The following is a 17257-nucleotide window of genomic DNA, read 5'->3' on the forward strand; positions in this document are numbered from 1 at the left end:
GGTAAACATGAGTGTCCAAAGCTGCTGTTACTCCCCTGGGGACACCATTTAGCTCCCCAGGAGTGCCACATCTCTTGAACAGGGGATTGCTGACCACCACAGCACTTCTCCCACATGAGGGAGGAAGAAAATCAGCTGACGAGCTCACCGCCTCTCTCCTCAGTTCTCGCCTTGTTTCCAGGTTTCTCCTTCTTTCAAGTGATTCTGCACCACGTGTCGTGGAGAGGCAGCATGTGCCGAAGGTGCTTTGCAGTAACAAAGAGGCTGGAGGAGTTACAGGTCACACCACACAGGAAAAAGTCCTTCTAACAAAGGTAGGAGATAAACATCCAGTCATTCCTTCAGCTCTCTTGCTTCTTTAGCCTGGTGAGCAGCAGGTAAGGGGTTGCTCCAAAAGCTCTAAAATCTCGTGGGGCACTGCAGGGTGAAGGACAAGAAGGTAGAGATTACTCAGACACCCTCACCTGCCCAAGCCAGGCTTAAACCCACCACAAGTGTACATTAACTAAGTCAGAGGTTTAGAACTATGGCCCTGGATATGGAGAAGCTGACTTAAAATGCGTGTTCTGCTAACTGAGAGCAGAAACTTGGGTTTACAAAGAGTTGTATCCTCCAGGAAAGGCTCCTGTGTCATCTTTAACAGATGCACGAGGTCCTGCACTTGCCCTTGGCTGATGATACCCTGAGCACTCCCCATCTGAGCTGGGTGACTGTCACACCATCAGTTTAAAGCAGAGCTGATGTTTTTCCTCTTTTCTAGAGAAGGTAATCGCTGCAGGATGAAGTTTGGTTGCTCTCAGCTCACTCAAACCCCTGTGAGGACACTGGAGGTGGCCTTCAGGAGCCACGGGCTCAGCCGTTCCGCTGCCCCACGGCACCTCCCGAGGTACTTACTCTGTCCAGACAGCTTTTGAAACTTTAGTCTTGGGCTTGCCAGACCAGAACTCCACTCTGTCTTTCAGTTCTTTATTCTGCAAGGTAAAAAAAATAAATCCCTCTCAGCATAATGTAGCAGACAAGAGACAAGCCTGGATGCCAGCTAGGACCTGCTGCTCCTCCAGAAAGGGTTTTGGGGAGGGGGGGATTTTGTGGGATTGTTTTGTTTGTTGTTTTTTTTTTAAAACCAAGTGAAAGATGCAGGTTGTACTGCCCCAAGCCCAGCAGTGTGAGGAGCCTCCTGATTGCAGAGAACTACTTTTGCTGTCCCACTTCAATCTCTCTCTTTACTGTCCAACCTTACCTGTGCTTCCAGTGCACTCAGCTTCTCTGTCAGGTTTTCTATTTTTTTATCTTGGCTTCTGAGTTCTTTGTTCAGTTCCTCTGCCTGAGAGTTAGGAAATAAAAGATTTGAAACCTCAATACATCCAAAACATCTCTGTGTCGAACAAAACCATGGAGTTAAACCATTGCAGACCATTCAAGTCCCTGGTCTTTCCCCACAGGAAAACTCAAACTAATTGATTGACCAATTTAGAAAACAATTTCACAACACACGGTGTTACATTTTCCTTAGGAGAACAAGTCTCCTCCGTGGTGGATGTACAGAGTACAGCAGGAGTTCAGCCGTATGAGAGCAGTTGGTAAGTAAAACAGCTCGTGTTATATCAATAAATCAATCAATCAGGTTGGAAGAGCCCTCTGGGATCATCGAGTCCAACCACTGCCCTGACACCACCATCGTGACTTTGGGAAACAGACTGATTGCTTTGAGTTTTGTTGCAGCCTTGTTGGCTTTGCTCGTGGGAGCAGCTTCAGCAGCTTCATGTGAAACCAGCTGCAGGGCAGGAGCATCCCCAGGTCATATTTTAAGGGAGGTTGTAGTGGAGTGGGAGTTGGCCTCTTCTCCCAGGCAACTAGCAACAAGAGGACATAGCCTCAAGCTTCACCAGGGGAGGTTCAGGTTGGACATTAGGAAGCATTTCTTCTCAGCAAGGGTCATTAGCCATTGGAAGGGGCTGCCCAGGGAGGTGGTGGAGTCCCCATCTCTGGAGGTGTTGAAGAAAAGCCTGGCCATGGCACTTAGTGCCCTGGTCTAGTTGCCATGGTGGTGTCAGGGCAATGGTTGGACTCAATGATCCCAGAGGGCTCTTCCAACCTGATTGATTCTCTGTGTGTTATGGGTCCTCCTCTCTTGAAGACCTGCCCGGTGGGACGGCGCAGCAGCCTCACCTCCTGGATCGCGCCGCGCAGGCCCTGGTGCTGCGCCTGGATCACGCGCTGCAGGTGGGAGATCTGCTCCCGCAGGGTGGAGATCTGCCTCTGGAGATCCAGGCACCTGTGGGCGAGAGCACAGCACCCCAGGTTCAATCCCCGGGCAGCGCTGACCCACCCAGCCGCTTTCCCACCTCAGGGTCAGCTCAAGAGCTTGTTGCTACTAGGAAGGACATTCCTGGTTCACATGGGTGTAATTCATACAGAACTACACATCTAAAGGCTTCTTTATTGAGCAGAACAAATCCAACCATAGCTTGAGACATCTTTTGGCTGGTAGGATCACCCTTAGTAGCTGTTGATAAGGCAAAAGCCTTCATTATTCATGAATTTACTTACATACCACATGCACAACGTCACCAAAGCAGCGACTCCACACGAAAATCAGTCAGAACCCCAGAATCAATGAGGTTGGAAGAGCCCTCTGGGCTCATCAAGTCCAACCATTGCCCTGACACCACCATGGCAACTAGACCATGGCACTAAGTGCCATGTCCAGGCTTTTCTAGACCGGTTGGCTACACTATTCCTAAAGGAATAGTCAGGAAATAATCAGGAAAGGGAAGCAATTAGTGCATGCAATGTGGAAGGAAGAGTACTAGGAATTCAACTAGAATTAACATCTAAGAGCTGTAGGTCATCAACATCTGACCTGGCTTCTTCAAGCAATCAAGGTAAATCAGGTTTTGAACCAGTTGCTTTTGTCATGAATAATTTTTCTACCAGAAGGAACTTGAGTTGACATGGTGGTGTCAGGGCAAGGGTTGGATTCGATCCCAGAGGTCTCTTCCAACCTGATTGATTCTGTGAGCAAGTGATTGGTGTGTGATCTATGTGAAATAATCCCCCCAGAAAGAAAGAAAACCACTATCACGTGCATTTACTCACCGTTTGCTGTCTTCATTCCTTGACCTCATCTCTTGAAGCATCTTTTCACATGACATTTTCTTCTCAATCAGACTTTTCTTTTCCTAAGGAAACAATTCAAGTTCTATAAGAACCACATTACACTTGTGCCACGCTTTAGTTGCCATGGTGGTGTCAGGGCAATGGTTGGACTCGATGAGCCCAGAGGGCTCTTCCAACCTCATTGATTCTGTGAAATAGCTCAAGGTTCTCAGTTTGGTGTAACACAGCAGAAGCCTTTTTACTCCCAATTCCAAGAGCTAACATGTCCCAAGCCCTGAAAGCAATTAACTCCTCTATCCAAGCACTGGCACCCCCAGGGCATGTTCCTCACCTGGTGCCAGCACAGGTGGACATACCTCCTCCATCCTTTGCACGCGTGTCTCCATCTCGGCGATGCGGGTACACCTTTCCCTGACGCCTTCAGCGAGGCGGCTGGTGTTCGCTGCACGTTCCTGGAGCTTCTCTTCTTGTTGGAGATTGTACACCTGAGGACAAGGAGGACATTAATGCTGTGCTGGGAGCTGGTGACCACAGCAGATGGATAGAGATGGGGCTGCCATGGGAATTCTGAGCCAACTCTACCAACCCAATGCCAAAAATCAGCAATAAAACCAAAATACTTTTTAATTTTCTTATTTAACTTCCCCACTGCGCTGGCAGAAGAGACTCAAGTAGCTCCTAGATCAAAGTTTGCACCACATAAATAATTTGATACCGAATGGGCTGGTCGTGCCCACACGTGGGGGAAGATTTGTACCTGTATTTGCTTCTTCTCCTCCTCGTGGCTTTTTTTCAGCTCTTCTGACCGCGTCTGGTAATTCTCATACAGCTTCTGGGAGGCAGAGCGGAGAGCCTGGACACCTGCTTCTCTCGTGGCTTCCAGCTAGAAAGGGGGATTGGATGATACATAGATATTGTGCTTTACAAAAAGTGGTGTTATAATCACATGCTGAAAAAATAAAGCTTCTATACAAGACCAAATCTCAGTATTTACCTTGTCAAAATAAAAGAAAAAAGGAACCCTGAATGCCTCTGGGTGATATCTAACATCTAACAGGGGTTTTAGTTTCCAAATAAATGCAGATTTATTCAGTATCGAGCCACCCCCGCCACGACAAACCAAAGGTGATGGCTTACAAGGAGAGATGCACTTACAAGGAGAGATGCACTTCCAACCCCTTGTAAATACAGGTGCTGTCAACAACAGACAGAGCTGCCTGTGAGTCTCACCAGCCACAAATGGGATGTGTCCCCAGAAGGAGATTGTGATGTGAATTTTGTTGCCTGCTGGAATGCAGGAGTTGGAGGAGCTGGGAAAGCAAAGCACAGTCTGCCCCACGCTCCAAGAAAGATGTTGAGGCGTTGGAGCGAGTCCAGAGGAGGGCGACCAAGCTGGGGAAGGGTCTGGAGGGTCTGACCTACAAGGAACGGCTGAGGGAGCTGGGGTTGTTCAGCCTGGAGAAGAGGAGGCTCAGAGGTGACCTTAGTGCAGTCTACAACTACCTGAAGGGAGGTTGTAGCGCGGTGGGAGTCGACCTCTTCTCCCAGGCAACTAGCGCTAGGACAAGAGGACACAGCCTCAAGCTTGGCCAGGGGAGGGTCAGGTTGGACATCAGGAAGCATTTCTTCTCAGCAAGGGTCATTAGCCATTGGAAGGGGCTGCCCAGGGAGGTGGTGGAGTCACCATCTCTGGAGGGGTTTAAGAAAAGCCTGGCCATGGCACTTAGTGCCCTGGTCTAGTTGCCATGGTGGTGTCAGGGCAATGGTTGGACTCGATGATCCCAGAGGGCTCTTCCAACCTCATTGATTCTGTGATTCCCCGAAGGGAAGGCTCTGCCATGGGATCACAGGGCAGGCTGGGACCCAGCTCTAACTGGGCTGCAAGGCACACGATTTATCTGAAACCTTCCAAAAAAACCCCAAACGCACCTTGATCTTCAGCACTTGGTTCTCCCTGCTCACCACCAGCAGCTGCTCCTCCGTTTCCTTCATCGTCCTCAAAACAGGGCTGCAGCTCCAGCTACACCCGCTGCCCTCTGACTCCGCTTTATTGCCCGGGACTTGAGGAAGCTGCTAAAGGAAATGCACATGGAAAATATTTTAAAATAAGAGAAAAACATCTCGAGCAATCAATCTGACTCTAAAAGACTTGGCTTCTTATAAACTCCCCTCGCCAGCTCACGCAGGGAGCACGGGGCAGGCGATGGGCAGCTCTCCACAGAGTTGGGTCCATTGACATGGTCTAGTTGACATGGTCTAGTTGCCATGGTGGTGTCAGGGCAATGGTTGGACTCGATGAGCCCAGAGGGCTCTTCCAACCTGATTGATTCTGTGATTCTGTTCTAAGTTGCTCAAACCACTTTTTTTTTCCCCTCTAGGTGTTCACAAATGCGTGCTCGGTCCTTGCCTCCCGTCCCTCCTGCGAGCTGGTGTGTGCCAGGAACATGACCTGCGATTGGTCAGATTGATGCCAGAACTCACCAGCATTTATATGGCCTTTCTTCCATGACGCCAAGTTCCTTCGTTAAAAATAAACTCCTACAAACAAAGGGCAGCCTGTACTTTTGAAAGGGTTTAAAACCATAAATCACTAACCCATAAATCACTTTCTTTTCACCACAGAATATATATATTTTTTTTCTCAGTAATTGCTTCATTTAAATGATTTTATATTATAAGATGCTTAAGAATTCATCATAAAATTGTCAGATTCAGAGTTACAGCATTTATTCTGCAACTTCATAAAGATCATTATGAAGGGAATGAAGGAATCTTATTTCTTTGAACTTAAATCAAAAGTTTGAGGGCTTCTCTTGTGTCATTAAACACAAGAGTTCATTAAATGCACTCATTAAACTCCGTTCTTCCTGCATTTCCTCTGGCATTCAGGAAAGGGAGGTGGTGGAGTCACCATCTCTGGAGGTGTTTAAGAAAAGCCTGGCCATGGCACTTAGTGCCCTGGTCTAGTTGCCATGGTGGTGTCAGGGCAATGGTTGGACTTGATGAGCCCAGAGGGCTCTTCCAACCTCATTGATTCTGTGATTCTGTAACTCAAGGCTATTTCACACATCTCAAAACTACTGTCTATTGTGCTCTCCAAGGCGCTTTGCTGACCAACACCTCCAGGATCTGCCTGTCCCACGGGTCATCCCCCACCTCCCAAGATGCTGGTCCTCCAGGTACCCCAGACCAGCACTTCTGCTTCAGATAAGGTTGTTTGCTCTCTGCTCCAGAGCTTCCTCACCTCACCCAGGGACAGAGCCCAGCTGTACAACTCAGCTCAGCGTTGATGCTCTACAGCAAATCATAGAATGGTTTGGGTTGGAAGGGACCTTAAAGCCCACCTAGTTCCAACCACCTGCCACGGGCAGGGACACCTTCCACTAGACCAGGTTGCTCCAAGCCTCATCCAACCTGGCCTTAAACACCGTGTTTCCTGCTGAAGCAGAGGAAGGAACAGATCAGTGAGAACTTCAGCAATACCTTTTTCACGTATTCAGCTTCCTCGGTGACTTGGGAACATGAGGATCCATAAAGGACGTAGTTTCCCTCTGAGCCACGGTCTTCTTGTGTTATTTGCTCAGTGAGTAGCAGGGTAGTCATCACTATCCGTGCGTTTCTCTGTTCTGTACAAGCGAGAGGAGAGAGGGGCTTGTTTCATTAGGTAAGGACGGAGGATAATTCCATTATTCCATCCCATTTAATTCCAGTTCAGCCTCAGGGACGTGCTGGAGCCAAGCAGGCGTTGCAAGCTTGAAGCACCAAACATTAAAGACCACTTAAAAAAAATGCAGACGCCTGATTTTTTTTTAATAGATGGGAAAAGAGATGTATTCCCAAGACGTTGAGGTGTTGGAGCAAGTGCAGAGGAGGGCAACCAAGCTGGGGAAGGGTCTGGAGGGTTTGAGCTACGAGGAACGGCTGAGGGAGCTGGGGGTGTTTAGCCTGGAGAAGAGGAGGCTCAGAGGTGACCTTAGTGCAGTCTCCAACTACCTGAAGGGAGGTTGTAGCACAGTGGGAGTCGGCCTCTTCTCCCAGGCAACCAGCGATAGGACAAGAGGTCACAGCCTCAAGCTTGGCCAGGGGAGGGTCAGGTTGGCCATTAGGCAGCATTTCTTCTCAGCAAGGGTCATTAGCCATTGGAAGGGGCTGCCCAGGGAGGTGGGGGAGTCCCCATCTCTGGAGGGGTTTAAGAAAAGCCTGGACATGGCCCTTAGTGCCCTGGTCTAGTTGCCATGGTGGTGTCAGGGCAATGGTTGGACTCGATGAGCCCAGAGGGCTCTTCCAACCTCATTGATTCTGGGATTTTTCACTGATTATTTCAATCCCTTTTTACTAGCAACCTACACCCCAACCCCAGATTATTCTAGAAAGCAGGTGGCCAGAGAGCCCAGGCAGAAACTAAGGGAATAACACACATGTAGCTTAACTAAGAACAAAACAAAACCTTTGCCATCCAAAGCCAAACCCACCTACAGCTCCACTGCCATCAGGGAGCTCCGTCCACACTCAGCTCCTAGCTCCCACTGACTCCACCAGCACAGAACCGGTTTGAATCAGGTTCAGGAGCTCTAAGAAGCAGCACAAAGCTTGAACGCTCTCCTAACTCTGAGGAAAATAAAGTTCCACACACCTTCCGCCGGGTTTGCGCTGTACAATGGTGACATCCAGTGTCAGCTGCATCTCAGGACGCCCGTTCCAGCCCTACCCCAAGAGCCAGCCAGCTCCCAGCTGCACCTCACCCGAGCTGAATTTTAACGAGCACATTTAAAGTACCTGGAACCAATTAAGGGCAGCACAGAGGAATAATAAAGCCACTTACAGGGCACAGAGGGTGTGGGTGGGCTCATAGTGGAAGAGACGAGTAGTAGTTGCACTTTATAAAGATAATTTACAATAATATTTCATTTAAATATGCATTTATGATAAAACACTTAAGTTCAAGGTCTCGGGGCTCCCGCAGCAGCTCGATAACGCAGCCCTGCCCACGCAGCACCAGTGCTGGTTGAGTCACCCCAACGTGACGTGTGGCAGGAAGATCACTCGGGTTAGCTCGTTTCTTAACGAGCTCATTTGCTAATAAAAAAATAATTAGGCAACTTGAAATATTTATTGCTGGGATGGAGGAGAAATGCCATTCCCACCGAGAGCCCCACGGAGCTGCTTTGCGTAAGTGCCCACGTGGAGCCACAGTAGCGCACCCACGCCAGAGCCATCTCCATGTACCACTACCTTGGGTCCCAGGCAGACAACAATTAGGCTAAATTAGAAATTAATTACAATTAAGGGTAAAGAAATTTAACACAGGAGCTTCAAAACTCCAATTCTTCAAAACTCCAATAATTCAAAGAGAAATAAAATAAAAACTCTTGTTGATTTCCTTTTTATGCTCCTCTACCTTCTAAAAGTCAGGAGCATCACCAGGTGCCACATCCTTGGCCATCACCAGATGCCACGTCCCTGGCCACCACCAGACGCCACATCCTTGGCCATCACCAGGTGCCACGTCCCTGACCACCATCACCAGATGCACATCCCTGCCCATCACCAGATGCCACCATCACCAGGCGCCACGTCCCTGGCCACCATCACCAGGCACCACGTCCCTGGCCACCACCAGGCACCACGTCCCTGGCCACCATCACCAGACGCCACGTTCTTGGCCATCACATGGTGCCACATCCCTGCACATCACCAGATGCCACGTTCTTGGCCATCACTAGGTGCCACGTCCCTGGCCACCATCACTAGATACCACATCCCTGGCCATCACCAGACGCCACGTCCCTGGCCATCACCAGGTGCCACCATCACCAGATACCACATCCCTGGCCATCACCAGATGCACATCCCTGCCCATCACCAGATGCCACATCCCTGGCCACCATCACTAGATGCCACGTCCCTGGACACCATCACCAGATGCCACATCCCTGCCCATCACCAAGCTGGTCTGTTCTGGACCTGGGATAGAGGAGGAAAATCAGGCTGCCCAAGACCAAGCTACCGTTCCTACCAGAGCTCCTGCTTGAACAGCATGGAGGAGCTGGACATCCAGACACAGCCCTCAAGGGCTTTGACCACAAGGTAAAAACTCACTCACTCCAAATGTCACCCCCTGATTTCCCAGCACCACAGTTCAAAGCAGAAATCCCAGATGCCTACAGCCACGGCACAGGAGAAGGTGGGGGTTTTGTGGGTACACAGGATGGTTCCCACCAACGCTACGAGGGGTTAAACCAAGTTTGTTCTGGTTTCCCTCCTGCCTCCAATCCAGCAGCTACTGAGTCACCCCACACAAAGACAACCCAGGATCAATTCTCCTTTCAGCCTGGGCTTATTCAGACCCAAACCTCTGCCAGCCCCAGGGGATCAGTCCTGGCATGGAAATGTTTCCCACCTCCGAAGCAGTTGAGCCAGGAGAAGCGTGCGAGAACAGGCACAGCTCTCTGACTTGACCTGCTGGCTCTGAGCTGGGAGCCAGAATCCCAGAATCAATGAGGTTGGAAGAGCCCTCAGGGATCATCGAGTCCAACCATTGCCCTGACACCACCATGGCAACTAGACCAGGGCACTAAGTGCCATGGCCAGGCTTTTCTTAAACCCCTCCAGAGATGGGGACTCCACCACCTCCCTGGGCAGCCCCTTCCAATGGCTAATGACTCTTTCTGAGAAGAAATGCTTCCTGATGTCCAACCTGAACCTCCCCTGGCCAAGCTTGAGTCTACGTCCTCTTGTCCTAGCTCTAGTTGCCTGGGAGAAGAGGCCGACTCCCACTGCGCTACAACCTCCCTTCAGGTAGTTGTAGACTGCACTAAGGTCACCTCTGAGCCTCCTCTTCTCCAGGCTAAAGCCACAAGTCCTTGGGAGGGTCCTCCTGCCCCAGCAGCAGCAGCAGCAGAGCAGCAGCCCTTAGGGCTGCACAGCTGGACCTCCATCCTCCTCCGGGCACCTCTCTTCTGGCAGGGTGGTGGCACCCCAAAGCTGCCCGCGCCACCCCAGAGCTCAGCACCCCCCACCAGCCCATGAGGGGATGCTCAGCAGGTGCCCCCAAACACCCTGTCACCTTTGTGACACGTTTTGCAGAGCCCAAAGGATCTCCTGGGTGCGTGGGCTGAGGCTGGAGAACTCAAAGGGACCAAAGGTAGCTCACCTACGATCATGCCAGCTGGGTATTTACCATAAACCTCTTCCCAGACCAGTTATGAAATGAAGGGCTGCACTGGAGTCATTCAAATTGAAATTAATCCGTTTAATTGCAATTATTGGGAATAAATCAAGTCATTCCTTGTCAGAGCTGAGCACTGTAACTCAAACACAAGGTTTCTGCGTTATTTTTTTCCCCGGAGGAACCAGGTAAATAAATAATCCTCCACAGCTGAGGAATTTATCCCTCTATATATATCCCTATATCCCAGAATCAATCAGGTTGGAAGAGACCTCTGGGATCATCGACCCCAAATATTCCTATATCCCTCCCTTCATTAATGAGTCCACACAAAGCCAGAAGTGAATTAATTATTCTTCATGGCTTGTGGATATCGAGATGACCGAGGAAAAACCAGGTTATGCTTTAGGGGATGGGGTTGGGGGAAGAAGGGACGTTGCCACCCCATGAGGAACAACAACCTGGCCCCAAAAAAACCCCACAGAGATGAGAGCTGAGACTCACCTTGGGAGGGAGAGGACATGGTACCTGCTGGCATCGCTGCTGGGGACGCGTGTGTTGGAGCTACTCGTGTGGGGCGGGGTGAGGTGGGAAGGTTGGCTTGAAGAGGAAGGTCTTGGAGAAGAGGGGTTTGAAGGAAAGCGTGGCTGGAACCGGGCTGAAGGGGGAGAAGGTGAACGGGGACGGGAAGATCAAAGTGTGTCATAAACTGTTACAAACTGGAAAGTCTGGATCAGCAAGTCCAGCCCCCGAGATCCGTATCCCGCCCTGTCGTAAATGGATCCCGTCACGCTCGGGTGGCTTTGGCCAGCAACGGTTTGGATCTAAGGGGGCTTTTGGAGTCAGGGGGCACCGAGGAGACCCAGGTGCTGCACATCTATATGTGCCCTGCCAGATGTGCCCTGACAGACGTGCCCTGCCATACACACCCTGCTGTATGTGCCCTGCCATACGTGCCCTGATGTGTGTGCCCTGACAGACGTGCCCTGCCATACGTGCCCTGCTGTATGTGCCCTGCCATACATGCCCTGATGTGTGTGCCCTGATGTGTGTGCCCTGATGTATGTGCCCTGCTGTATGTGCCCTGCTGTATGTGCCCTGCCATATGTACCTTGTTGTATGTGTCCTGCTGTATGTGCCCTGCCATACATACCCTGCTGTATGTGCCCTGCTGTATGTGCCCTGCCGTACGTGCCCTGCCACAGGTACCCTGCTGTATGTGCCCTGCTGTATATGCCCTGCTGTACGTGCCCTGATGTACGTGCCCTGATGTACGTGCCCTGATGTACGTGCCCTGCCATACATGCCCTGTTGTATGTGCCCTGCTGTATGTGCCCTGCCATACATACCCTGTTGTATGTGCCCTGCCATACATGCCCTGCTGTATGTGCCCTGCCGTATGTGCCCTGCTGTACGTGCCCTGTCATACACACCCTGATGCATGTGCCCTGCCATACATACCCTGCTGTATGTGCCCTGCTATATGTGCCCTGATGTGTGTGCCCTGCCATACGTGCCCTGCCGTACGTGCCCTGCCGTACGTGCCCTGCCGTACGTGCCCTGCCGTATGTGCCCTGCTGTATGTGCCCTGCTGTATGTGCCTTGCTGTATATGCCCTGTCATACATGCCCTGCCATACGTGCCCTGCTGTATGTGCCCTGTCATATGTGCCTTGCCATACGTGCCCTGCCATACATACCTTGTTGTATGTGCCCTGCCATACATGCCCTGATGTATGTGCCCTGCCATACACATCTTGATGTTTGTGCCCTGCCATACATGCCCTGCCATATGTGCCCTGCCATATGTGCCTTGTTGTATGTGCCCTGCCATACATACCCTGCTGTATGTGCCCTGCTATACGTACCCTGACATACGTACCTTGTTGTGTGTGCCCTGCTGTATGTGCCCTGCCATACGTGCCCTGTTGTATGTGTCCTGCCATACGTGCCCTGTTGTATGTGTCCTGGCATACATACCCTGATGTATGTGCCCTGCCATACATACCCTGCTGTATGCACCCTGCCATACGTGCCCACGTGCCCAGGGCCCAGGGGAGCTGACCCCTCCTGCTGTGCACAAACCCTCCGCAGGGCAAAGGCTCGTTGGTGGCCAAGGTCACCGCGATGCTCCTGGGTGGCCCGTGTGAGCCCTGTCCCCTAACAACAGCTTTCTGTTGGGGTGTAAGATTTACTTATTAATTAAAAACGGGGGGAAAAAAAATTGCTGCTTTTTTTCCTCCTGCCTGGGATGTGCCACTCCTTTCTCACCTCCCCACAGGAGCAAAGAGCCTCGAGGGCAAAGTCAGCCCCGTTCCCAGCCCTGGCAGCAAACACGAGTGGCAGCGCCCAGCTCCAAGGTCCCACCTCACCTACCTGTTCCTGCCCTGCGGTGAGGTACTGCTGCCTCCTGGGCTGCTCCTTCCTCAGCAACGGAAGCTCTTCAAGCTGGAAAATGGGTGGCCCAAGAGGTGTTTTTGCTTGTTATCAGCCCAACTTAACGAGCTAACCATTGGTGGTTAATCTTTAGCACATTCCTTGGGCCAACAACCTTCCCAGCAGGCTCCAGCTGGTCTCTGCAGGTGAAGGCTGAAGCCAGGGTGGTGACTTCATCTGCATTTATTCCTTAAGGCAGGTGAGGCACAATGCGACTCGATCCATCTTGGAAACCACGTAGAAAACCTCTTGCAAACTCTGAAATCTCGAGTCCGTAACGCGTGTAACACCCACGTGGCAGCGTAGCTAATGAACCCCGGTAATTAAGGTTAGCGATTGAGTCCTGGCCCTGGGATCATCGCTCCTCCTCGCTGCAGCATCCTGTTTTGATCCAGATATCACAACACACGTAGGGTTTTATGGGCTACGCAGCGCGTCGGTGGAAGGTGTCCATTGGAAGGGGCTGCCCAGGGAGGTGGTGGAGTCCCCATCTCTGGAGGGGTTGAAGAAAAGCCTGGCCATGGCACTTAGTGCCCTGGTCTAGTTGCCATGGTGGTGTCAGGGCAATGGTTGGACTTGATGAGCCCAGAGGGCTCTTCCAACCTCATTAATTCTGGGATTTGTGAATTCAGCTGCATCATTTTTCCTCTGAAAGCACTTGCGTGACTGCAGAGACCTTCGAGCCTCAAGCACGGCTCCCCAAGTATAAACAGCTTTTTATCGACGGCTTTTAAAATATTTTCCATACCTAACCCCAGCGAGAAGGTATTTAAAAAAAAAGGGTTAACCTTAGAGTTTGTAGGTAAGAACGTCAGCCAACAGTTTGGCTCTGACAAGCCCATCAGCTCGGTAACAACCGTGAGTCACTGTCTGCTGCCTGCCCTGAGTCACCGAACACCCTGCGTGCCCCGGGGTGCCACGCACACACCGTGTCACAGAATCACAGAATCCATCAGGTTGGAAGAGCCCTCTGGGATCATCGAGGCCAACCATTGCCCTGACACCACCATGGCAACTAGACCAGGGCACTAAGTGCCATGGCCAGGCTTTTCTTAAACCCCTCCAGAGATGGTGACTCCACCACCTCCCTGGGCAGCCCCTTCCAGTCCATGCCCTGACTCTCCAGTCACACACACGTGCTGCCTCAACAACCTTTCCATGTCTGCAAACACGAAGGGGTTTGTAGCTACACATTTGCACCAGAGAATGTAACCCAGATTGTTCAAGCTGATGTTCAAACTAACCAGTAATAATCCCTCAACGAGGAGCAAAAGACAGCTCTTTTGCCTCAAGTGTTTAACAGTCACCAGGGAAGCCGGGTAATTAATTTATTGCTTTAATTATGCAGTGTGTTAACTGTTCCCGTCAATGTCTTTTTAAGATAAGAGTTTTGTTGCATGAGTAGTTTGGGCAAGAATAAAGAGTATTTCTTATCTTGCCTAGGCTGAGAACACATTAGGAGGAAAATGAAGCCCTCACTCTTCTTGCACTTTATAGAGATGTTTTAAAAGCATCTAACCAAGACTAGGAGATGCCTCCTTACTCCTCACTAAATAGCTCCTCTCACAATAGTTGTTATTTAAAAATGAAATAAATATTGTGTCTAGTCCAACCAACCACTAGTTGGAATTAAATAGAAACTAAAGCTTGAGAGTTGTTCCTTCCGTTTCGTAGGTACAGAAGAGCTTGTGAACCGAAGAGCTTGTCATTTTTTTTTTCCCCAAATAAATAATTTGTTCTAACGAAACACTCTCCCTATAAAACTTGCTTCACTGTAATTAAAATTAGGGCTGGGTATTGCCAAGATTTATATGCTCTGTTGGTACTGAATAATCACAGAATCCATGAGGTTGGAAGAGCCCTCTGGGCTCATCGAGTCCAACCATTGCCCTGACACCACCATGGCAACTAGACCAGGGCACTAAGTGCCATGTCCAGGCTTTTCTTCAACCCCTCCAGAGATGGGGACTCCACCACCTCCCTGGGCAGCCCCTTCCAATGGCTAATGACCCTTGCTGAGAAGAAATGCTTCCTAATGGCCAACCTGAACCTCCCCTGGCCAAGCTTGAGTCTACGTCCTCTTGTCCTATCGCTAGTTGCCTGGGAGAAGAGGCCTTAGTATTCAACCCTAATAGACAAGACTTAGGGGACACTGCTTGTAGACGGGTGATGTCTACATCCATTCAAGCAGAAGGGGATTGTGTGCATGGGCACACCACATCAGGAGCTGGCACCGTCCTTCTGGAGGTGCTTCCAGCTGGCCCTCACCCAGCAGATACACCCAAGGAGCTCTCATGGGTGAGATTAAACAGGGCAGGGCCTGACCCTGAAGTCCTAACGTAGCTGAGACGTGACTGAGGGGTCTGGTGGGTCAGCAGCAGCCACATGCTCAGCAGCAAATACTGATGCTTGTCCTGGAGATCTATGAGGAGAAATGTCTGGGCTTACCCAAAATCTCCCCGGTGTTGAGGGTACACGTTCACACTTGGCTACTTAAAGCAGCACTTGGATGAGACACCTAATTCTTTTCATTTGAGGCATTTTCCTGCCTCTCAGCACAGAAAAAAAAAATCCCATTTATTTGAGCATTAGTCAGGAGGAATGCTGTGGTGTAGACGGGGTGAATCCGGGTTTGGACAGATAAAGCCATCATCACAAGCCCAGAGCAGCTCGCTGCAGCGGGGAGGAGTTACCCACATCGTTTTACAGACAGATCTCAGAGATCTGCTGTCTCCCAGCACCGTCCTGTGTCACGTTATCACTTTGGGAGCAGGGCAATAGATCTACACGAGTCCCTGTTGCACTTCTTGGTCCTATCACCCATCATGACCACCTATTTGCGCCCCTACTAACTTTCCCTGTGGGTTACACGTCCTCTCTACTCCACACTTTGGGAATTACCATATTTAAACTCCATTATTGATGTTATTTTCTGAGTGGTAATTTGTATATCAGCATCTTTTCGCTGCTTGGAACTCATTTGCCTTCGTACCTTGGCATTATGTTCAGAGTCCTCATGCCAGGAACCACGGTGCCAGGAAATGTCAGATGGAAAATGAGAAAACTGCTCAAAAACTTGCAAAAACACAGTTAAAAAGCTGTTTAAAAAAACTATAATTTCACTGTGTTTTTATAGTACTTACATTTAGCTTGATAGGGCTGCCGTGTAGGGTGGAAATGAGATGCAGAGGAACTACGTGTCATCGTTACCATCTAGACACGAGTGTGAGAATAAACTTAAACTGAAAATCTCTCACAGAATCAATGAGGTTGGAAGAGCCCTCTGGGCTCATCGAGTCCAACCATTGCCCTGACACCACCATGGCAACTAGACCAGGGCACTAAGTGCCATGGCCAGGCTTTTCTTAAACCCCTCCAGAGATGGTGACTCCACCACCTCGCGCCGTACCAGATTTCCTCTCCCAGGCACGGCGTTGCAGAAGCGACATGACAAAACCATCTTGGCTTCTCACTGGAAAAAAAAATCCCCGATGACTCAACCCTGCGTGCCGACTTCCCACCCGAGCGGACGTGTCACCCCGCAGGGCGGCTGCTGAGCTCGCCCCAAGCCGGGCACGGATGTTTTGCTGGCTGAATCACTCCTCTTCTGCAGAGTTTCACCTCGAAAAGCCTAAGGACCCAAGATGTGCTGTCATTCACTTTAAACCTGCTTCCCATCAGCCTTTCATATGAGTTTTGGAGAGCAGGCTCTGCTCTTGCAGCCCCGGGGCTTTCTGGTCTGGGTACAATCACTGAGACAGCATCAAGTAGTGGCAAGATCTGGCTTTTCATGGTTTATGTTAGGACAAGAGGACACAGCCTCAAGCTTGGCCAGGGGAGGGTCAGGTTGGACATTAGGAAGCATTTCTTCTCAGCAAGGGTCATTAGCCATTGGAAGGGGCTGCCCAGGGAGGTGGTGGAGTCCCCATCTCTGGAGGGGTTTAAGAAAAGCCTGGCCATGGCACTTAGTGCCCTGGTCTAGTTGCCATGGTGGTGTCAGGGCAATGGTTGGACTCGATGAGCCCAGAGGGCTCTTCCAACCTGGTTGATTCTGTGATTTAAAATTAATTGTGTTAAATAGGATGACAAAAGCAATACTGTCACGTCCCAGGTTAAGTACTCAAGGCTTAAATAATTCTATAAACAAACATTACAGCAACAAAACCCCTAAGGTTTTGGTCCAAGTCCCTTGAGGGCAGTGCCCTTTAGTCATTATTTAAGGTTCCTCTTTGTCTGCTGATCTGGTTTCACCAGCAGCACAGTGCGGGCTGTGGGATGGAGTTGGGCAGCCCAGCAAGCACCTTCCTGCTGGGACCTCAGGTGTCACATCTCTCCCTCCGCACCTTCAACCTTTAACGAGGGGACTAAGAGCAGGAGATGACGATCTCCACGTGTGCAGGCATCACCCTGCCATCTCCTCCTGACCCGTGCTCAAGTGAGGGTTGTGTCACCTCCCGGAGGGGAACTCCTCACTAATTGCGGGGCCTATCTGTCCTTCACCCACGTGTCTCTGCGGCGAGGCTGGGAAGTGAGC

The 17257-nt window shown here is 50.5% G+C and overlaps 1 protein-coding gene across 1 annotated transcript; it reads right to left on the bottom strand.

Moving 5' to 3' along the window:
• Positions 1-341: 341 nt before the first annotated feature.
• Positions 342-10811, bottom strand: CCDC68 (coiled-coil domain containing 68). Its single transcript, XM_068424470.1, has 10 exons — positions 10793-10811; positions 6604-6746; positions 5050-5190; positions 3878-4003; positions 3477-3605; positions 3100-3182; positions 2170-2275; positions 1241-1324; positions 895-971; positions 342-417 (listed from the first exon to the last, which is right to left on the bottom strand). The coding sequence occupies exons 1-10, from the start codon at positions 10809-10811 to the stop codon at positions 342-344; spliced, it is 984 nt and encodes a 327-aa protein (XP_068280571.1).
• Between the last annotated feature and the right edge of the window lie 6446 nt (positions 10812-17257).

Source organism: Nyctibius grandis (genome assembly GCF_013368605.1).
Source record: "Nyctibius grandis isolate bNycGra1 chromosome W unlocalized genomic scaffold, bNycGra1.pri SUPER_W_unloc_2, whole genome shotgun sequence".
Lineage (NCBI taxonomy): Eukaryota > Metazoa > Chordata > Aves > Nyctibiiformes > Nyctibiidae > Nyctibius > Nyctibius grandis.

Coding starts and splice junctions, on each gene's coding strand:
- CCDC68 (XM_068424470.1), bottom strand. Junction 2,276..3,099: donor AGGAATGAAGACAGCAAACG/GTGAGTAAATGC, acceptor TCTCGCCCACAG/GTGCCTGGATCTCCAGAGGC. Junction 418..894: donor TCAAAAGCTGTCTGGACAGA/GTAAGTACCTCG, acceptor TTCACCCTGCAG/TGCCCCACGAGATTTTAGAG.